Below are 22,937 nucleotides of genomic sequence, written 5' to 3'. Positions count from 1 at the left end.
CTAATGGACACAGTGGGCAAAATGACAACGTTTGAATTTTATTTCTTCACACAAAGCAAGAAAATTAAGCCCTGTTTTTGCAGTTGAAAACACTCATTGCCCAGCTGCAGAATGATGATTTACAAATGATTTCTGTTCTGAGGATGTAATTCTGAAGAAAATAAACAAGGCTGGTTGATTCAACTGAATCCTGAACTGGTCCTTTGAACTGTGGATTAGGGAAAAAACACTTCCTCTGGTACATTCACATTTGCCAACATTTCTCATGTCAACAAACTACTGATCACATCAGTTGAGCAAGACCCTGCGCACTGAAACAGCACAACACATATATGCTGAGAGCTGCGCTGTGATTGGTCCGCGGCGGTGGGTGTTTCCGCATTCCGCACAAAGCTTGTCAGCAGACGCGCAACTTGAAGAGTGGGACTGACAACGACTGTGAGGAAACCTCCTTGGTCATTCCCAGAGGAATAGCAGGCTGTCGCCAGGGAACAGGGATGCCTTACATGTTCATCAGTACGCAGATCCGCCTGGTGTGTATCCTGCATCTGTATTTCTCGTGTCATGCTTTCAGAAGAAGACGCGCGCTCCAGTTGCAGATTCAGGGACTATTTTATTTGGCAGCGCAACACAAGCGCATATTACAAATCAATCACGCTCGTCTCTTGCAGATTACAGTTGTGCAAGGGGTTTGCAATATTATGCATGCTGGAAAACAACAAACAGTCACTGCTACTAGCGGAGCAAGCACCGCGCGTATTGTTGTATTTATTCCCTTTTTGCCATGGCCCAATATTAAAAACACATGTTGCACAGTTTACGTCCTCTTGTTGTGCGTGTTCCATCTGCTGCCTGCAGACCCTAGCAACATGATGCTATATAGCCTCTGAGAACTATGGATGATCTATTTAAAGGCTGCTGCTCCGTCAGTAGAGATTATGATCGGCACCTGCCACAGGGCTGCAGGTAAAGCCATTAATAGATAGAGCAGCACGCACAACATATGAGAACAGTCTTAAAGCCAGTATCTCAATCCATTTGCAAGCAAACAATGTACTGTATAGTTAAGGTACTCTGTTGCATCTTTTCACAGGAGAATGGTCCAACTAATGTTGGAGATGAATATTCTGATCCAGCTGTCATGAATTACCTGGGTGCAAGGAAAACAACCATGCTGGGAAACAATTTGTGAGTAATGAAAACATGGACACGAAGTAATGGTGGTGAGTGAGTATGGAATAATTGTTGGAGGAAATTAGCCAAACGATACTTTGAGATGGAGAGTAACACTCCCACCCCCTAAGGTAGAGCTATTACATTTAGGCTACCTGACCATGTGTATAGAATAAAAGTGCCATCTGATTCCAGGGCAATACAAAATGAAGCGATGCATTTTGAGCACATCTTTGTATGTCACATTCTTTTTTTTTTTTTTTTTGGATTTGTGTTCCAGGCTGAACTTGATGGTTTCCAATCAGGACATGACCTGGTGTACTCACTGATACCAATCCTACATTTTAGCTGGCTTCAGAAACTGATATTTGTATCAGAATAACTCTATCTGGATGACACATTTCTTTCCAGATCATTTTTTTGTTTGGCCATCGCCATATTGTGAATTGGAAAGAGAAAACTCTTATGGCATCCGTCCAAATTTAGAGCTCCACAGTCACATGCAAAACTGACTTCCAGGTGTAAACACATTTCCATATTTAGGCACTTATTCGGGTGTTTCTTTGGTTTTGGCAGCTAACGTGTACATATTGACGACAGACCTGAGATCACATGAGGGGGGGGGGGGGGAAACTCTCGATGTGTTTGAGAAAGGGAATAAACCATTCAAGCTGATGGAATACAGATCAGGGAAGTGTTGTCATTGGCAATCTGATTCAAATGCTGCTGGGAAGTGAACCAAGGTGTTGGTAGGAAGTGAACAAGCACCAGAACAATTAACCACATTCTCCTTCTTCAGCAAAGTTTACTGAAAGAAAGACAAATCAAACATCTGTGGGGAAAAAAAAAAGAATAAAAAAGGAGAATGACTTTGTGTTTATGCTCTTGTAGTTCCGAGTACCATGTGGACGACCCTCCGCGCTTGGTGTTGGACAAGCTGGAAAAGATGGGCTTCCGCGTGCTGACGATGACAGGGGTGGGACAGACCCTGGTGTGGTGCCTCCACAAAGAGATGGAGTGATGGGTGCTGCAGCGAGTGTTGACTGTATAATTATACCTATACGAGCCTTTAAGAAGATGAATGAATTGTGTTGAGGAACTTCATGTTTATAAACCATAAACATAATGCTTCTCTGCTCTTCCTTTGTCAACAGAATCAGCTAGCTGTCAAGGGAAGGTTCTACAGCTGAGAAAATCCCATACCTAAGGTTTCAGATTACCTTCAATAAGTGATAGGTTGACAATATACCAAAATACATTCAAGGGATTTGCCAGACCCCTTTGACGATAATGTTTTCTGTTTATCAATAAAGGACCAAAGACAGGGAATCATTTCAGACGTCCATTTCGTCTTTTAAAGTAAATACAAAAACTTTGTTTGGGAAGTTTGTACTTACAGCTCTGAAGATGTTTTTCTAAGTGTACCATATGCTTATGATTAAATGATGTAATGATGAGGACTGTTTGTGTACTTCTTAATAAATGAAAACAATCCCTTTTGGATCTGCCACGGACAAAATGGGATGTATACAGCCTTCTGATAATCCATTAAACAGACACTTAACAAACATCAAACAGCACTCACAGCTCCACAGCACCTAAAGGGGTTGCCGCATGCCCCAAGATGAGACACTGCTGCACTCCGGGAACATACAGTGTAGGAGGGCCAAAAATTGTGGGTGGTTTCAGTACAGCCCCAGGTCCTTCAAAGCCCCGATCACGAACCTACACACCACAAACTCTGCCAACTCAGAGAGCCCCGCTTCCTCACACAGGACGGAGCTTCCGCCTCGGCACCAGACATCAAATGTGCCGGTGTTTCCCCGTGATCTATGAATATAGAGCTTTGTCTAAGGACAAAGTAAAAAAAAAAAAAAAAAGAGTCAAAGAAGATGCCATGAAAATGTGAAGGCTTAGCTGACAGGACAGAGCATGCAGCAGCAGGCTCATCCTCCTATCCTGGTTTGCATGCAGTGGAAGCCACTGTGGGCTCATGGCCAGGTTGGTGGTGAATGTGTTTCCTGTAATTGTATTTCCTCTGTTGTCATTTGGATAGAGTTTGTGTGTTCCTGGGCTTTTTTTTCTTTTTTCTTCACATTGCCGGGATATGAAAACGGCTATGCATAAACAAAACCATGTGAAGAGGGGATTTTGCAGAAGGATAGGAGCAGATGTCTCCAACCACACCACATCGTACCGCTCTGCTCCACAGCTGGACATTGTGTAACAGAGTCAGGGTGAGGAGTCGCACAGAATGACTGTTGTGAAGCAGTCATGTGATCCCCCAAATGACACAATGACAGGAGAAAGCACCGCCACAAGGGCCCACAAATACAGACCCATTATTTACTCTATAATCCCCCAAGGGAAAGGAAAATAAGACTATATGGACGGGTGGATGTTCCAGAGGCAGAGGACCTTGTTACCAAAGTCAGGGTGACCACAACAGTTTGGCACTCAAACGTTCTGACTTAATGTGGGTCACAGAGCTGTAGCGTGCCGTTTCTGAAAGCATAAATAAGCAATACTGAGAATCTAGTATGTATCCGTTACATAAGATTATTGTGAGACAGCTTAGACCAATTTAAACTTAACTTAGAAAAAAATGTGCTGGGGTCAGTATGATGGGACAAATGCAGACAGCTTTCGCAACAACAGTAGGGTTTTGAATTTGGGCAGGTTGATGGCCTGTTTTGTGAGTGTGTTCAGAACTTATTCAAGGACGTTCAAGTTTATAGCAACAGTTCTTTGCTTTTAGAAATAAATTTGTTTGCTTACACCAAGAGTAAGATACAGTAAGAGAATCAATTTTACTCTCATGTCCATTCATCTTTAACCTACAGCCAGGTGTGGTTGCATTGAGGGTTATTTGCTCGATCGTTTTTTTTTTTTGCCAGAAGCAGAAACATCCCAGAGTCTCCGCTAATTGCCTGGAGACCGTACTGTCAAAGAATGTATTCACTACTGTTTATGTATTCAGTCAATGCATTATAACTGTCTATTATTCATTCACTGAACAATAATCATTATTTATGTGTATAAGATTTTTGTCTGCTCTCTATCAATCTTATCCATCTTTTAAGCCTCCACTCTTGTTGAAATAGTTCAATACGTAAACACCTGTCATCACCAACATGTACTTTTTAAATTATACTTTTTGTTAAGCATTAAAAAAACATATATCCAACATTTTCATTATTTCACTTAATATGCTGACATTATAGTTTTTTTTTAACATTTGAACAGAGCCGAGCAGGATGTTTCTGGTCTTAGGGTGGCTTACTTAAAGGCAGGGTTGGTCATTTTCTCCAGGTACACTTTTTAAGATTTGGGTTGAAATTGTCTTTAGGTCCAAACAGACATTAATAACTCATGCGTTCTGAAAAAGGAACGAAGAACACCTGTCATCTGCAGCAGTTGTAAGCCTGTAAAAACTTTGACTAATGTCTGCTATGAGGAACCAATCTGATTAACCAATCACGCCTCCCTGTCTCCCTGCTCGTTCTCTATGATTTTTTACGTTTTTTAAAGCTTGAAGTAGTCTAGTACACATCCAATAGTACAAAGTAAAAGTAAAAGTACAAAAGAAGAAATAAAAAGGAGTAAAAAAAATCTGAAATGCTACAACAAAGATTTTTTTTTTTCTTCTTCATGTCATCCCTTCTCTAATCTTCACATCTAACTCCTCGTTAATGGTTGGTTTTTGAATATGTTCAATTTTCATCACAGAAGGCCACAAGAATTCCCATTAAAGCCGACCTTGTCTTCCTCTCTCGGCCTGATTACTGGTTTCTCATGTGGGGGGGGGGGGGGGAATCATTTCCATGTAGTCATATTGCAGGGTCTCTGTGGTTTACATTTCTACAACACCCAGCTCGTTTCACAGAATAACAAAACAAGTATGCAGACAACAGCAAGGAATTTTTACATGACACTATGTTGGCTGCCATAATAAGATAATGAGTTGTCACAGTTAACCAGACAATAGTTGACAGATGCAAGATACATACCAGTACTATTCAGATTAAGTACGGTGTGTGGGACAGCCTTTTTTTTTTTTATTACATCACAATGAATAAGGCTATACTGGGATTACTGCATGAGGATGTAGTCACATTTGTGACATGCACTGCATTTCTCTATTACTTTCTCTAGAGAGAGAGAGGACAGGGTTTGCTCCAGAGATTGTCAAGCTTCTTGGTGTAAATGTTTTGATTTGTGAGAATAGGAGATATTAATTTGTGAGGCTTTGTTGTTCTTGTTCTACTTTCTCTCGGTCAAAGAACAGAAGTAAATTATTTGTGTGTGTAAGGATTTTCCAATAAAGCTGATTCTAGAAGAACATGAAAGGGAAAGTGTTGACAGCTACACATTTGAAAATGTTGATGGTTCTAACGCAGCTTTAACCTTGCTGCACACAATATCAATATAATCATAACAACTAAAGGTGAGGACAAAGCTAAAACCTCCAGTGTTGAAAAATGAAGCCAATCGAAAGTGCAAGTTTGGAGTGTCCACTTGAGGCAGGATGCAGAAGCCCTGGAAGTCATTTACCCACCCATTCAAAATGCCCATTATTACAGCAGAAATGTGCATGTTAACAGCTTGGTTAAAAAAAAAAAAAAAAAAGGTCTGAATAGCTCATATCTGCAAACACTGTATAGGGTTTGAATTTCTTTATAACTCCTCTGTTTTGATTTGACCTGACCGACAGGTGGGCCCAGTGTAGCTGTCAAGAGTCTTAAGACCAGCTCCAGCTCTTTAACTGTTAATAGGCTGTCTGAATCTTAGGTTGAGACATCAAGGGGTTTTAAAAACCCCTTCAGTAAACTATAGGTGATGACACTCAGGCATGGTCCATGTTTATTTACAGTCTATCTTCTAAGGATTTAAGATAAGGGTTTGTTATTGACTAAATCTGACAATCTTACCCGTCATATAGAAAAAGAACAACAATTACCAACTGTTTCTGAGATTTTCTGTAAATTTGGCAGAAAAAACATGATGCCTCAAGTCACCGCATAGAATTACTAAATGGAAACCTTAAATCTTAAGTCATCCACTTTACTACTCAAGTCGTATTGTGTTAAATGCTTTTTTAAGACAGAACCTGAACCTGATACGTATAAGCATTCAGGGCCACTGTCAGATGAATAAGGAGATTTTTGAACTTTAAACCATGCAAAACAAAACTATTTTTTTTGTAAAGGATGAATCTTTTTTTTCTTCCATTCAAATAAAACCATGCAGGAGTTATAAATCCAAACCATGTGGGTTATTGACAACATTTAGATATGACCTGTTACTGTGTATTTCAAACTGTTTCAGTAGTGTAGTTTGTCAGAGTGCTGGGTTGCTTTAATGATATTAGATAGATGTCAAATTAACCCTTACTTATCAGTGGAAATGTAAAATTATGCAACAGGCAGGTTGCTGTATGTTAGAGATTCCTGATTACCGGCATTTCTGACCCACTGATTGTACTTTTTAGGTGTATTGTAATTGATTTATTTTATCCCTACAAATGAGTTCCCTGTCTGTATCTGTCTGTAACAGGTGGAGCTGCAAACAGACAGATTGATCATGTACTCTTTCATTTGAACAGTACTGTTGAAGTAGTTACTGTGCAGCACGGCTGTATCCCTTGAGTATCAGGAGTCATACCTCTGAGAGCACAGTTTGTCCCTGAATCCTGCAGCAGCCCTGACTCTCTCCTCTACTCTGCCTTTCCCTTAGTCCTCCTACATTCTCATGAAGGAAAAGACACAACATGCTGATTAAAACATCAGATGTGAAAGACATGTTTCAACTAGTAAAAACATTTATTTGGCCACAAATTGTAAAACATAAAAAAAAAAACACACACACTTAAGATGCTTTATGAAACTAAAGCCTGAGACAGGTTCATTTAATAGTTGCAGTGTGGTACCGAGCTGAGTCCTGCTGAGTCCAGCTGTGCTATGTCAAGAGTCTTCCTCATCATCCCTCTGCATTTGTTCTATGAGTTTCTGTCGCTCAGCCGCCTGCCGCATCTTCATCATCACTACGCTCTCATAGTCGCGCTCGTTTGTCAGGGAGTACTGCATGGGAGAGACAGACACAAAACAAGACAAAGTGGTTAATAAAACATGGAAAATACAAGCAAGACTCTGCACAACCAGGTCTTTACACAGACAAAATCCAGGAGAGTATCTGAGCTCAACAGATCTTTAATTTACAAACAAACACATCTACAAAACAATCCTCAAATAACAGATGCCAGGTAGGCAGATGATTAGTTTTTTAGGCACTTTTCAAGAGAAAACATGCGACCACAGACATCTTCCTAGATTTAAATACTGATTAATTTCACAACATCTGGATCATTTATCAAACCTACACACTCTTAACACTTCAACATTCTGAACACTAAAAGACAAGTAATAAATAAAAAATAAAAAAGTGATAAAATATAATATAAACCTGTGAAAATAAAAATATAATAAATGAATACAAAAAATAAACAATGTTTTTGAGTTAGAAGTGGTGTATTCTTAAAGGTCCCATATTATGCTTTTTCTGGTTTTACATGCCCTTTAGTGTGTTTTCCAAGTGTCCTGTGCATGTTTAGGCACATCTATTTGCAAAAATTCGAAGTCCGCAGAAACGCGTCTTCTCCTACGTCCTCCTGTTAGCTGCAGCATTAGCTGCATGTAACGCTCGGTTCTAGCCCCCCTCGAAAAAAAATTGTCAGTGTGACGTCTTGTCAGTGTGAGATCACTGATCTAAGCCCATTAGCTCGTTGTGGCAAGCCCAGCAGCTCATGTTGCAGGCCCGTTAACTTCTGTAGCACGCCCACGATATGCTGTAGCCTGCGGTAGCACAGTAGTGCTAAGGTGCTAATGTTTTTGCTCCCCGGCCCTCAGAGCCAGAGTGGCTGAGCGACTGACCAATTACGGAAGAGCCGACAGGCCGACCAATCAGATCAGACTTGGCACACGTGGGGACTCTGAACGTGGGCACTTCAGAGCCTTAGAGAGAGTCAGAAGCGAGCCGGTGCATGGAGCAGTACATGAAAACAGATACTTTTTTTGAACTTTAGCTATTGTGAACATACTTTAATAGGTACATAGATTAAATATATGAACCCCAAAAAGGGCATAATATGACCTCTTTAAGACAGAAATATAACAACAAACACTTTAAAACATTTACCACACATAACCACACCTGACAAAACAAGCTCAACATGCGGCACAGTAATCATTGAATCTCGATTAACCTGTTTTCACGATCGCCGGAAGGCAAAATGAAAATTTTAAATCGATGTATTGCCCAGCCTTCATTTAAATAACACTGTGATTGGCATTTTGCAAATTTGAAATAAAAACCTTATAATGGTTAAGCTCCAAGCCCCCTGAATGAAACATTTCCCAAAATGCAACATCTACTGCAGTTCTTTTCCATTGGACACTCTGTGCTTTGTTAATACATCACGTCTTTCAGACTCTTCACTTACTGGCGAGTTTTCTGTCCAAACACAAGCAAAGATATAATATATATCATACTCCATAAAGAAATCTGAGCTTGACGTGTAATAATCAGTAAAATTGCCCTTTCATCATCTCATCAGTTATAACACTGGCACAAAAACATAGAAAAGTCAAACATGTGTGTTTAACATTATGACAACAACGACTCAGGGCGGCACACGGAGCGTATGACACCACTGTCACCGTCCGCTGTCTGTTTGCTTTCACAACGGGTCCTGTTGGCACTCAGTGGAGGAGAGTGGTGGCCTCAGCCATATGCTCTCATCTTATTTTACCATCAATATGATGGGAGGGTGAACTTGCATGAGACAGCGACCCGGCAGAGTAACAGTGACAGGGTAATTCCGCTGCCTGAGGTCATTTAACCCAAAATGAGAGCTGAGATTAAGCCTGGCAGTCACGGTGGCTTTTTACTGTGTGTGTGTGATTTCTTAAAACACAGGTCATGATCTGTGTGGCCACAATCGCCACACATGCAGGCTTTATGGACTAAGGGTGGTGCATTTGTGTGGATATTTATATAAGACACATATATGCACTCATAGAGACCATCATCCAAATTTGGCCATGTATCCTCAAAGTAAGCCAGCGATTTATAGGATTATATCCAGGAAGTCTGCTGGGCCAAGAAGTGTCTCTTTAACAAGACGTTGAGCTGCAGGAGAGAGCCAATGAGTAGTGGATGATCCTGAGAGAAAGCTAGTGTGTGTGTGTTTATGTGTCTGTGTGTGTGTGTGTGTGCGTGCATGAAGGACTAAGAGAGACGGCTAGTACGAGTGTTTGGAGGAGGAGAGGTGGGTTTTTGTCAATGCACTCCCTGAGCTAAGGCATCTGGAAAACATCACAGGGACTCCAGCATCCATGTGCTGAGAGAAAGAGTGGAAGTATGGAGGAAGAGAAGAATAGAGGAGAGGGTCGGTTAGGGGGAAGTAACCCCCCCCCCCACCCCCCACCATCCCGTCCCTGGATTGAGGAAAGCTGCTATTATCATTCCAGTAATGTGAGCTCAAGCCCTCGTCTGACACGTAACTCTGAAATATCACGCGAACGCCATTAGGTAAATAAACAACTATTGCATCTTCAAATTAAACCAAACACAAGCAAGTACACAAGGGAGTTGAGGTGAAAATGCTCCCTCTTCCTTGGTGAATATTTCGACTCCGTCCTGCTCTCTACTGGCCATTACACTGAATTGCACTTAAAATCTCATGTCAGAATTGGGTTGACCCTTTCTACACCCAGCGTGGCCCCGGGTGGACTGTACCAGCCTAATGATGTTGGAGAGTTTCTGAGCATTAACAGGTGCTTGGGTAGTGTGACGCATTTCTTCTCGCAATGAGGGATGTTTCCTGGCCTTGGGTGTTGACTTACAATGTACATGTTTAGCCAGTGTATCACTCTGTAACTTAACACTTGATTGTGTACATATGCATGCATATGTGTGCCGCTGTGTGTGTGTGTGTGTGTGTTTGTGTGTGTGTTGGTGCATTACAGCAACATTGGGGCCCAGGGTGAATGGGTAACCGCAGAACACAAACAATGGGCCCCCGCACAAAGCCCTGAGAGTAGGGCACAAGGCCACCGCAGAGGTAGGATGGTAGTAAAACTTAAGCACGCAATCGAACAAGCTGAGGATTAGTGATGTGACATCAGCACATGGCTCGGCCTCCGAACAGCACACCCAAGCCTGACCCCAGGCCAGAAATGACATCATGAATACCACCAGTGCTGTGAGTCAGGGAGTGTATCACACAAACACACACTCCTTCCCACACACAGCAGGAGGCTCCTCGCAGCGCAGGTGGCCACTGAGTTCCCCCGGCACAAGCTGTCAGATCAGCTGCACATTACACCATTCCAGTGTGTGTGTTGGTGTAAGTCTGTAAGCATTTTAGCACGAGTGAGTAAGTATGTGAGGAAATGAGTGTGTGTGGATGTGATAGAAGAGGAAAAGTGTGGACCAGAGCCGCTATAAGCTAAGACTGGTGCTATCTCTACAAAACGTGAATAATAAAGAGACCTTTTTCTCAGCAAATTATCATGTCATACAAGCCGGGGGGGGGGGGGGGGGGGGGGGGGGTTTCCTTATCCTCAAGGTGATCGGACATGAAGAAATTCACTGATAAGAGACTACTTAAACTTACTAGACAAACCACTAGCCACAAGAATTATAGAATTGTAATTGGCAGAATTCACAGACTTTTTTTAAGGTTTATTTTTGGCCTTTTGATGCCATTATTTAGGGACAGGAAATCAGAGGGAGAGAGAGCGAGAGAGAGAGCGAGAGAGAGAGAGAGAGAGAGAGAGAGAGAGAGAGAGAGAGAGGTGAATGACATGCAGGAAAGGAGCCACAAGTTGGATTCGAGCCTGGGCCGCCCGCTAGTTATTCTATTTAGAAACGAGAAATGGGCCTAAAACTATAAAAAAAAAAAAAGATTTCAACAGATTCTAGGAAGAATCCAAAGGCAATTTTAAACATCTTATAGTTGATCTAGTTACTGAGCCTGTGCAGCAGTACAAATACCCAACAGCACATGTCATTTTGGGGGCTGCATCTTATACTTTCTAAGAAATGTTTATTCCTGGCCCTTACATTTTCCTTTGTCTGCTGGCACAAGTAATTTACCCTTAAAAACAGAAACAGACTGCAGGGTTTTGCAAGGTGTACGGGCTGGGCTTTTGAATAACTTTATGTGACTGTTTATAATTGTATTTATTGTGTATTTGTGTTTATTATTCATTGTTGGCCTGTTGGTGTCAGTTTCTGCTGGCTGTACATCAAACTGTCCCTTTAGGGACAATAAATGTGTTCTATAAAACTGTTAAGTTGAAGAAGGCTGATCATACCATTTTTCTAAACCTATGACATGATGAGGACCATTAGGTCAAAACGGTTTATCTATTCAACTGTTTATAGCAGAGTTATTGTGTGTGCTTGTTTCCTCTTTCTTGCTGCTTTTAGACTGTTACGGCCATAAAAGATAGAACTCTCTGAAATTAGTGATATTATTGTAAAAAGTATTCCTTTATATGTACATATTCGTGAAAACAATGCTTTTAGAACTAACATAGGATTGTGTTTCTTGGTGACTATTTTGTTATGCTTTGTCATTGACAGTACTATAATAGGTGTGTGTCTTGCTCAGGGGAAAAAAATGACTTCCTGGTTAAATGAAGGTTAAAAAAAGGTTGTGCAGGGAGCCATAAGGGCAACCAGGCAATTGCCCAGGGCCTCAGATCTGTAGAAGACTCAGGGCAGTAAGAGCATCAGCGGTAACACTGCAAGCCATCATACTCCTTCTCTGATTCTGGGGTAGTGGGGGCTATAGTGATGGTTGGTTTGGTGGGCCGCAGATTTCTGGAGGGGCATTTGAAAGTTGCTGCCCAGGGGCACGCTGTTGTGTTATCTTGACTCTGGAGCCTGAGCTCAATTGACTTAGATGTAAATGTGAATGTAAATGAAGACAAGGCAGGAACAGACAAAGACATAGGAATCTAATGCACAAGCAGCAAACTTCTAAACAAGACAGCCATCCTTTTTTAAAGCATAAGCTGATCACCTCTTGAAGAGCATTTGATTTAGTAACACCTTTTGACTAATTTTAAATGAACTATTGATTCTTTTAAACTATTTTCTGTCGCTACATTTGCTATTTCATGTTTATTGTGTTTTTCCCTTGCAGCTTTTGAGTTTACTAATTTGTATTCAACAAGTGGATTAATTATTACCACCATCAGCCATCAGATATCTCTAACTAGAGGGGACTGGGCCAAGATGTGATCTTTGCTGCCAAGGGGGAAAAAAATAGCTTTTTTAAAGTACGCCTACTCTGTGGTCCGGGCTAACATTTCTGCCTCAACTGCACTCTGGTGAAGTTAATCAAGGAACTATTTATCTACAGTGTGTGTGTGTGGTGGCATAGTGTGTGTTTCAATATGTGTGTGCGTGTCACTGAGCTATTGAGTAAGTGATTTATGAGAGGCAAACACTTATTTAGAGATCATTTGTGTGCGAGTATAAGGGAGAGTGTGTGTGTGTGTGTGTGTGTGTGTGTGTGTGTGTGTTCGCCTGAGCCCTCCCGCTAACTCAAACAAACAGGCAGCGGGTAGGGGTGCTGCACATGCAACACTGGAGCCAAGGTGAAATCCCTCCGCAGACTAAAAACTCAAGCTTTGTAAATAGTAGAGGATTAATCATCATTCATTACAAAACTCCGCAGACGTGAAACCACAAAGGTCTGGACTATTATACTGTTTTTGTTAGTGAAGAACAAACACTACATAGAGATTAAGGCCCAAATCGTCTTCCTGTATTTAACCCTTTACATGCACATGTCCTACAAACATCTGGTTTTTTGAACGGAACTCCGAGACAAGACCTCCTTTTATTTGACAGCGAAGGCCATGTGTCTGCGGAGGGAAAACTCTGCGAATCTAGTCTGAGTGAGTTCATCTACAGATCAGCGATTATGACAATTATCTTATATAAAAGCTGTAGGATTTACAGACATCCTGGAAACTACACTGGGAAAGATTTCGACTGGATTTAAAAAAAAAATACAGCTATTTAAAAATCAAAATCGCAGAGTTATCTCATTTTCTTGAGTCAAACTCAGCATGGATTCAGCCGATGTGTATCTGTTGTGTCGCATCAATTAAATGTTGGCAAGCTAGTACAGTATGCCTAACTGCTGATTCAGAATGGAGGTGTGTTTTTGGGCAGAATAATTCACCTGTTGGACAAACTGATTATTTTTCCATGGTCTAATGAGAAAAAAAAATCAATCTTACACCATCTCTGGAAAAGATCAGCAACATGCAGTTTGTAACAAATGGTCCAGCAAGAGGAGGGACTACTAGCAACAATTTCTGTACTTCCAATCTCATAGCTCATTTGAAATTACAAGAAGTGATAATATTGGTATCGCCCATTGGCTGAGTTGTTATTTTAAACAATGCTATCAGTCCTGACTTTCACAGTTGGTGCATATCTAGTGCAAAGTCATAACAGGGCCATTAAAGTGTATGAAGGCATGGTAGCCGAACGTGGACTGCAGACTCAGCATTCAAAGGAAAAGTGAAGGGGGAAAGTCGGCGGTGGATATGAGGTGCCATATAAGTAGGTGTGTGCGTATGTGTGGAAGTATATGCATGTGGTTGTACGTGGTCACGGTATTGGACAGAAAGGAAGCCTGTTGGACGGAGACGGAGAGAGTGCCTTTGGAAACTGTTAAAGTAAAAGAAATAAACAGTTCAAAAGAGAAATGGCAGTTAAGAGCTGAACTCCCGGTGCCCTGGCGTTTCTCTTTATGATGGATGAGCTCAGGGATCCTAGAATAGGGAAATGTGGGGGTTTGGCTTCTTTAATATCCAACAATACTTTGTTGTAAAAGCAAAATTATGTCTTTCACATCCTGGCCTTCCGGGAAAAGCCCTCTGATTGCAACAGACTCAGACATTAAAACAAAAGGGGCCAGGACTGGTGTAAAAATATAGCCTCGACCTTGGAGATGTCGAAAGGAGCTCAGGCGATATGACGAGAGAGAAAAATGAAATCAAGATTCCAAACAAAAATGTCAACTGTGTGGGCTTTGTCTATACGTGCCTATATGTTCCTATATTAACACAGTTCCTTATCTATTGAAAATGTTAAATATGCAGAACAAACAGCTGGTGGAAGGTATCCTACTGTACACTGTTCACATTATATCTCCAGTCTTCAAAGAAAATCAAATATAGCAGCCATGATTATATAATTACAATTGCAGTACATTCCCAGCCTACACTGACCGCCCACAGTCACTAGGGGAAAAAATAGAAGCTATGCATATGACATATGTTAAATTTTTTGTATGCAATCCTGCAAAAACATTGGAGCTCTGCGCAATAAATTTAAAAAAAGGATGTCTGGGATGCACTGGGATCAAAATCAGAACAAGACTTCTCTGAACCATTGCAAAAACATTTTAACACATATACTGTAGAAGGGCCCGACCGATAAGGAATTTTTTGGGGCTGATACCGATATCGATATTTGGTAAGACAAAAAACCTGATACCGATATATCGGCCGATATCTCTCTTAGATCTAACTTCGATCTGTAGAGATAGATATAGAAATACACATTTATTGATCAAACACTTGTGGAAGAGATACATAATGAAGACAAGATGGTCACTCAACTGGAAAGTAACTGCGCATGTACGAGCATCACCAGTTGACATTGGAGAGTGATAATGCTAGTTGTAATCCATAAAGCGCCCTCTGCTGGTGAAAGAGAACTGTTAGTGAAATACAATGATACTCAAAATGGAAATTTATTTGACTGGCAAATAAATCTAGTAATATTGGCGCATATCTGTGATGAAACAGGCCGATACCGATATTCTCTTGATATACAAATATCGGCTGATATTATCGGCTGGCCGATTAATCGGTCAGGCTCTAATATATAGAACATATAATTTATTAAGAACAAATATTTTATTCAGGGGAAATGTTTCCCTTTTTATAGACGGTTGACAGTTGAGAATGACGGGCGAGGGGGGCGGGGGCTTCATTTGAACACAAATATTACACTCCATAGTATGTGTGTATTTAAGAATAGATCACTTGAACATGCTTGTTTTAAAATATTAATTGTTAAAAGTTTAAGGCAGTGATAGAGGCCAAAATATGTCTAAAAACTCTCATAGGTCTCAAAGCTGGCAACTGAGCAGTTCAACATTGTTATAGTATAGTAGTATTAATGTCTGTGCTGGACACGAATAGACCTTCTGCTTTTAATTAGAAGCTTCTGTTAGCTTTGTCATGTGTTAATGAGTCTGTACTTGGTATTGTATAACATAACACCTGGACTTTGACTGTCTTTGTCATGTAGCTGTCATGCAACAGACTGTCTATCAGCACTCTCCTGTTAGCAGCCAGACAGCCAAGTTTCTGTTGGAGCGTTTTCAAAGAGCTCATCACTGAGTCATAACTTGGGAGACAAACAGTGACGACAATGGTTAGGATGATGAAAGGACATTGGGAAGAGTAGCTTGTAGAAACTGTTTGAAAGACAGATAATGTAGTGGACTTTCCAGTTTTAAGCTGTATAGTTTTAATTGGCTGTATGGTCAAACACCTTTCACACTTCAGGTGCAAAATGAACTCCAGGTTAAATCAAACTTTCTACATGATGAATCCAATGTTTTTTTGTTTGTCTGAAGTGATTAAAAAACATTTCTCATATAAAAGAATCAGACAGATATTATCCAAAATCAAGTCTCAATGTTGGATCTCAAAGAGTCTCTATTCAGCGGAAGCTGGAGACACACAACAAAGGGCCAGAAGAATATCCACCAAAGCCTCAGTTTGGGCTTCCAGCGCCAGTCAAAGCAATATCTGGAAACACTTTTTATCCTACAACAACAAAAAACACACAGCATCCCAGATTTCAGGCCCAGCATAGCTGCATCAAACCACATTGCCCGCTATGGTCAGGCCTTAGAAAAGAGGCTTATACACAAATCCAGGCAGGGTTAAACGCATCGGCCCGGAGGCTACATAGCACGACAACAACACTTACACAGTGAGCCCAAACTCGGTCAGACGGCAGGTCTTGTGAGGTCATTCCAAAACACTGTGTAAAACACCAGCTCTTCCCCCTGATTGTCTTCTAGCATGAAAGCAGCTCTGCAGTTTAAGGAGGAAGAAGGAGGGGGGTTTCTCAGAAGAGAAATGTTCAAAAATGTTCTGTTTCAGCCTTGAGTAAATGTTATGATAATTTCATTTGCGTGAGTAATTGTGTCTGGTCTTGCAGACTGTTCTGGCGCTGAAGTGCAGAGCGGGAGAACAAGAGAGGATCAGGCGGCACGCCTAATGTTTATTGGATCAATTTGAAAAGGACTGGAGGAAAAGTGAAAGATACCATTTGTCCATTCCTTTCACACCCTGCATGCTTTAGTTTAGTAAATGAGGGGAAGCTTTGAGATTGTGGACCGAAGGACCCTCAGTTAGTCCTTTTTTCCAGCTGAAACACAGTGCTGGTTTAAGACTTCTATCAGAGCATCGTGTCCCGTCACTGACTTTTACATTTCCTCTTTAAATGGAGGTTGTCAAGGCTTTAATAGTTCCAAAAGGGCATGACCATCCCAAGTGACAATTACTGCCTGTGCAAGCACAACTAAAGGCCTAACCCTGCTATTTTCAATACAAACAAATTCCATAAGGCAGGGGGGGGAAAAAAGAGCTTGCTGTTGTGACACAATTTCCATTAATGTTTTGCTAAAGCATTCCAAAGGCAAAGACAACATGCTGGAGGCGTGAGAATTAGAATTGCAACAAGTTATCTCACTTGTGCAATCCGGAGTGCCTGTACATACATGTCTATTTGAGATAGGGTGCTGTGATGATTACATAGAGGAGCTATAGGCTTCCAGTCAGGCAGAAGGGCCTGTGAAGGGGGCTGGTCTCCGGGGCTTTAGACTGGCCGACAGTAAGCAGGAAATCAGGAAATAAGCAAAGCAAAGGAACAATGACATGGAGATTAGAGATCAGTTAACCCCCTCCTCTGGGTGGCTGACCTGTTTGCTCATTGACTATGACTTCCTTTTAGACACAAGCACAAAATCTATGCGACACACACACACACTCTTGAACACATTCACCTCAACCCCTCTCATTCTGTCCCTCTCAAACAGATTCACAACGTTTCGTCCACATGTCAGCCTACAAGCTTCAACTTTACGCCCAGTTTTGCACAGGTAATGGGTGCAGCCAACTGATTGTCAGGATTTAAATTAACACTGATGACTAAAAAGGCCGACTCATATCGCAACCTGGATGATATCATCTGAAGCCTGGAAGAAGGATTACTGTAAATGTAAACTACAAGAAGAGGGGGGGGAGGGAGGGGGAGGAAAAGCCTTCACCTGAATGCCTTTTCTACTCAGACCTCACCTGGCTTATCTCTTAGACAGAGAGGACTTTCACCGGCAACACACCTGGAGAAGTCTACAATGCAACAGGGAGTTTACACACTGGGAAGGATTAGCACTTAACGAAAAAGTAGCAAGCGGATTAAAACACTTGCCTCTAAACAGCAGCTAAGACAAAAGGTAAGAAGCACGTGTTTTTGGTAGCTGAATTCTAAACGTCAAAGTTTGAAGTCGACTTGGTTTTATAACTGGGGAAATAACCGTTTTAAATGACCTTGTTTCTCTCTCTCAAGGCTGCACAACCAGGTCTTCTCTGTAACTGTCGAACAAGCCCGATCATGTCGAGGAAGAGTTTACCAGGTTGTGAAGGTAGCTGCTGCCTCGGTTTCTGACGGAGAAGTGTGTGCATGTGTGGGATTCTACTGACCCTATTTGTTCAGGAAGACAGGTAAGAACTAACTAATCAATCTTTATCTGTCCAATTGTTATTCATCCCTCTAGACAAACAACTGCGGGAAAAGAAAACTCTTGGGAGTGGACTGCTTTTAAATTGTGGTTTAAGCTTTCCTAAGACATATCCCTCATCTGTCTCAAAGATGGATCATTTATGGCAGACTTCTGGGGGATAATTAAAGAAAAGTTTCTTGGCCAATGTGTTTTTATGGGCTCCTTTAATTTTGACTTGGCCTTGAAGTATTTCCTGAATATGTTACTCGTGGCTGAAATCCTCCTCCTTGGCCAAACTGACATGTTTGGAAAGGAATGCTGCTGTGTCCACGCTCTTCGATCTCCCGCTGCTACTAGAGTGCCGGTAAAAACCTTTACGGGCCAACAAAACCTGTTTGCTGTAGTGGCTTACAAATTTACAGAGTGAGTGTTTCAAGTCACGAACACAGATCTAATGTGGGCAAAGCTGTTTGGCTGTGTTAGACCGTAAAATCAAAGACACTTAGCAGACTATGTAATCCTGCCATGCCAGTGTTGATGAACCCAGTTCTGTTGTACTTAATAAAATGATTAGAGGTCACGGAACATATAATGGTCTCCTTTTTTAATGATGGAGTTTGACTTCAATTGAAAGCAATTCTGTATTATTTATGCTAAAAAGACGTTTCCTTGTCAGTTGAGTTGGCCCCAAATTACATGACAAAACTGAAAACATTTTCAATCTCCAAGCCTTTCACTCTTCAAGCAGCTTGGTAGTTGGTGAAGTTCTGCCAGAAAATCCCACTCTGCGTCTTCAGTAACTTCTCTAAAATTGTACTGCAGTAGTCTGTGGTGTCATTTATGGTTTAAATTAATAACATTCTCCAAACTTCTGCATCAAGAGTATCTGCAGAACTATCACACCACAGCAAAATAAACTAACTGCATCCCTGTAATTGTTATCTTTACCAAAATTATAAACATGTGTTGCAAAGTGAAGTTATGTTCCTGATATCTGACAGAGGTTACGGTAAAAAGCTCACATTGTGCCAAAACTAATGTGGAGACAGATATTTTATTACATGCAGAAAAATAATAACCCTTTGAGTATCTGCATGTATTTTTTTTTTTTGCTTTTCTTACTGGAAGTCTGAAGTAGGCTAATATATTTCTCTTAGAGGACAGTAAGCAGACCACACCTGCACTTATGGGAAAACAAGGTTTGAAGAAGTAAATATTTGGAGATAAAAGCTTTGAAGCATTGCGGAACATCCCACTACTGCCAAATAGTACAGAATTTCAATAAATCAAAATCAAGTAGAGCAGGTGCAATCTCTAAAAAAAAATGGCTGCCGATGAACATCAAGCCAACTGGTGAAGCCCAGTGCTCACATCTGGTGCTAAATTGCATGACAAGCACAAGCAAAGACCTGCTCCATTTTCAAGAGGGATGAAATTGCAGCCTTGATTAAAAGAATTACCCTCACAGGAAGACCACAGTTTTTGAAAACTTTTTTTGTGCTTTCTTTGCAGATGGCATTATGCTTTTAAAATTCACCACTACCTGAGGATTCTTCTGTCAAACAAAGGAGGACCTACAAAAGGACACACTTCCGAGGACATACAGAAACATTGAAATATATCTCAAACAGATCTAGCAAGATGCCGCTCAGAACATCATTGTACAGAAAGCCATCCTCTGCTCGTTGGCCCAGCAGGAAGCGCAGGGAGGTGCTGTCGGTCAACATGATTAGCCTCCCACTGGCTGATTTCCGACACATCTCGCACATTGGCAATGACGCCCATACAGACAGCTTTGGAGACCTGTCCTTCTTAAAAATGGGACACAATCTGCTTCTACAGAGCTCCCAGAGTGAGCAGAATCTCTTCCTGGCCTGCTCTCCACCACCCAAGCCCCCACGTTTGAACCTGGACGGGGCAGAGGGTGCAGAGAGCCCTGACTGGAATGCAGGTCACCAACAAAAGATGGCTCAGAAGAGGAAGAAATGCAGCTCCATGCCGCTTCTGGACAGCGAGGAAGGAGACGATCAGATAGAAAAGGAGGATGGGTACCAAAGAGGGAATAACGCTGCTTCCATTCAGACTCACAGGTCTGGATGTGGCAGCCTGAGCTCAGACAAGGACGGAGACTCCACAGACACCTATGACACAACTGCTGGACAGCAAAACGACGAGGACAGTGGCTTTTCCTTCAGCCTCGACCTGGGCCCTTCAATCCTGGATGATGTTCTGCAGGTGATGGACAAACTACACAACTAGACCAGATATTTGGCAAACAGCAAAGAAAGGAAACATTTGGAAAACATTAAAGAGATACAAGCTGAACTGATTTTATGGGACAAAACAACATCCTGGTATGATGGTTGTTGTTTGAATATACATGGAGCTTTTTGAATCTGGCATCAACTCAGGACCGACATTTTTGATGGATATAAACTACTACATTGACAAGACTGATGAACTGATGAGAAATTATGACTTTCTTTTATTTTTCAGCCAAAGGTTTTGTGATTTTTTTTGGTGTCTGGAGCACACAGAAGCCAACAGCATATTTTCTTTAAAGAGACCCTTTGCAGAGGTGAATATAAGGTTTTAGTTAATAATTAACTTCTGTCTAAAGCTTTGTCAAAACTCAAAGCTGGACACTTTAACCTTCCTCTAGTTTCCTCTTTAGCTAATGTACTGAAAACGGCTGTTAAGACTTAAAGAGTGTTGTGTTTAAGAATAGAAAAGTTGCGGCTGGAATCCAAGGTCCTCTAGCTGCGATGTCTTGGCTCTTGGCGTGCTTGCCAATCTATTGTGTGCACAGGGCAATTTTTCCTCCGCACGCATCCCAGAGGCCCCACTTTAAGGGAGACCGAGGTACCCCCCATCTCTCGTTCCCAACAATGCAGTGAAAACAAACACTTAGCTCTGCTTCCAATAAAGGCAGCCAGTAGTGGCAGGTTGGGCTGCGGACCAAGCCAGGCCACAGGTCCAAGACCTCAGAGGGAAAAAAAAAAGAAAAAAGAAGCCAGAACAGGCTGTTTTCTTAGCTGCAAATCAGAGTCCCATGCTCTGGTGAGTGCCGCACGAGAAGGAAAGGGGTAAAGGGAAACGTGATACTTCCACATATGCAGGGGGTGTCGAGGGAGGAGGACCAGAAACATCCAATACTGCAGCAAAAGTCCTGATGAAGGTTTAAACACTACCTTCTGACCAAACAGACCCCCAACACGCGAAAAGTGCAATGCGTGACTCCCACTTACGCTGACATCGAACATTTTTTTGACGCATGATCAAAATGAAATTTTTGCAGACAATCTTAGGTTTTCTTAGGTCTGTGCTTTAGCAGGGGGTTGCCATGAAGACTGTCGAATTCCTATGTTTCCCACCGAACACTCCAGAATACATGATCGACAATTGTCCCGCTTCTAGCAACAGATATGGAATTCTATGTATGTCAAAACAGAAACAGAACTGTTTGTGGGTAAGTCTGCAATCTGTTTTGGCATCTCCCAATTTAAACTGGATATCAATGTTCCTTTTTCCTTCTGTATCCTATGACAATAACACATTGTGAAACATTTCATGCATTGAAAACATGTACTGTTTTGTGCTTTGGCGAAGTAAAGAAAATATCTTTCAAATTCCAAAATTGGTGGTTTTGTGGATAGAACTTCATGTCAACATTTTAAAAAACTCGTATGAGATTGTTCCTGATGGACAGACATTTATTTGGCTTTTGAACCGTCAGCAGCCACTGTGGAGGCAATAAGCCTCGTCTGTCACTAACGGCTGACAGTTTCAGAGAGAAGTAATAGCCTTGAACTATCCATTACAACAAGCAGCTCAGTATTATTTGGAAGAGGATAGACACACAACCCAAAATTAGACAGGCATGTCGAACAGGATTTTGTTTCTGTGTGTTTTTCCCCACCAAATATTGTCATAGAGCAAGAGGGATTCTGAAGCATCTGTTGATAATTTCGGCATGTACAGTACTGCTCAGGAAAAAATGGCCATTTAATAGCAAAATAATGGTGGATCAAATGTGTCCGCTTTTTCTACAAAATTAACTTTTTATTTAAAGATCGTTTGCTTTGGGCAGTGTTAGCACATCTACTTCAATGGCACTTATTCAAAATCGAATCTATTCAGCCAGAAGAAGAAAACCACTGACTCATTGTATGAAAACCCATCCTTACTCATTACATCCTTCAAACATGAACATTTTCTTCCTGCAGAGGCCTCGGCTGCTATGGCTCTCATCCCAGTGCAGAGAATCACTTCAACTTAAGCTCAGCAGGTGTCTGCTACATGACTGATGTGAGAAAAAAGTCATTTGAATGGAAAATTATCTCAACAAATGATCTTGTCTGCACTGCACAAACTGTACGAACTGTGACATTTCCCTATTCCATCTGGTACCACTTCTCTCCTTGCTGTCATGCCGAATACCAAGAAACCCTGTCATCCCGCTGAGAAGAGTATAGCTCTTATGAGTCATTTATTTTGTCAGGTACTAACTGAAAGCTTTGTAATATTATTCTGGAAAATAAGAGAGGTGTCCTTCCCGCTGTTATTTCATCTCCCTGAATAAAAATAAGGATGCTTCTAAAATATGTAGCATGAGTTTACATTGTTTCACAAACAAAAGGATATGTGCTAAAGTTATATATTGTATGCTGTCTGTATATATTCAGAGAATCGAGCCACAGAGAGTTAGTCCTACTCAGAGTATCTCTGTATGAACAGTTTGATCTTTTGTTCCCTTAGGGTTTCTTTTACACAGACATGATTTCCCCAACAGCTCCAATCCAGCGTCTTCATTCTATTTCTATTCAACCATGAAACACAGTATGAATAGCAGGTTACTAATATT

At 41.3% G+C, this 22,937-nt stretch overlaps 3 protein-coding genes across 5 annotated transcripts in view; 2 read left to right on the top strand and 1 right to left on the bottom strand.

Moving 5' to 3' along the window:
• The first annotated feature begins 376 nt into the window (after positions 1-376).
• On the top strand, positions 377-2,630 carry gchfr (GTP cyclohydrolase I feedback regulator). 2 transcript variants are annotated; one of them, XM_061063157.1, is made up of 4 exons: positions 377-533; positions 1,094-1,188; positions 2,065-2,218; positions 2,328-2,630. In XM_061063157.1, exons 1-3 carry the CDS (start codon positions 498-500, stop codon positions 2,192-2,194), a joined length of 261 nt encoding a protein of 86 aa, XP_060919140.1. In that variant the 5' UTR covers positions 377-497; the 3' UTR covers positions 2,195-2,218; positions 2,328-2,630. The 2 variants fall into 2 exon arrangements, with proteins under 2 accessions (XP_060919140.1, XP_060919139.1); XM_061063156.1 differs by having other exon boundaries at positions 2,065-2,630.
• Positions 2,631-6,976: 4,346 nt separating this feature from the next.
• dnajc17 (DnaJ (Hsp40) homolog, subfamily C, member 17) overlaps positions 6,977-22,937 on the bottom strand; it is a 34,817-nt gene continuing 18,856 nt past the window's right edge. The window contains exon 11 of the mRNA XM_061063901.1: positions 6,977-7,253. Coding sequence (XP_060919884.1) covers positions 7,137-7,253 — 117 coding nt within the window. The 3' untranslated portion in view covers positions 6,977-7,136. The remainder of the gene's footprint in view (positions 7,254-22,937) is intronic.
• On the top strand, positions 13,725-21,710 carry LOC132993829 (cdc42 effector protein 3). 2 transcript variants are annotated; one of them, XM_061063903.1, is made up of 4 exons: positions 13,725-13,824; positions 17,665-17,806; positions 17,920-18,074; positions 19,586-21,710. In XM_061063903.1, exon 4 carries the CDS (start codon positions 19,715-19,717, stop codon positions 20,330-20,332), a length of 618 nt encoding a protein of 205 aa, XP_060919886.1. In that variant the 5' UTR covers positions 13,725-13,824; positions 17,665-17,806; positions 17,920-18,074; positions 19,586-19,714; the 3' UTR covers positions 20,333-21,710. The 2 variants fall into 2 exon arrangements, with proteins under 2 accessions (XP_060919886.1, XP_060919885.1); XM_061063902.1 differs by having other exon boundaries at positions 13,725-13,828.

This window comes from Labrus mixtus, chromosome 18 (genome assembly GCF_963584025.1).
Source record: "Labrus mixtus chromosome 18, fLabMix1.1, whole genome shotgun sequence".
NCBI classification, from domain to species: domain Eukaryota; kingdom Metazoa; phylum Chordata; class Actinopteri; order Labriformes; family Labridae; genus Labrus; species Labrus mixtus.
The sequence above is the reverse complement of the archived record's forward strand: the minus strand, read 5'-3'. Positions and strand labels throughout refer to the sequence as shown.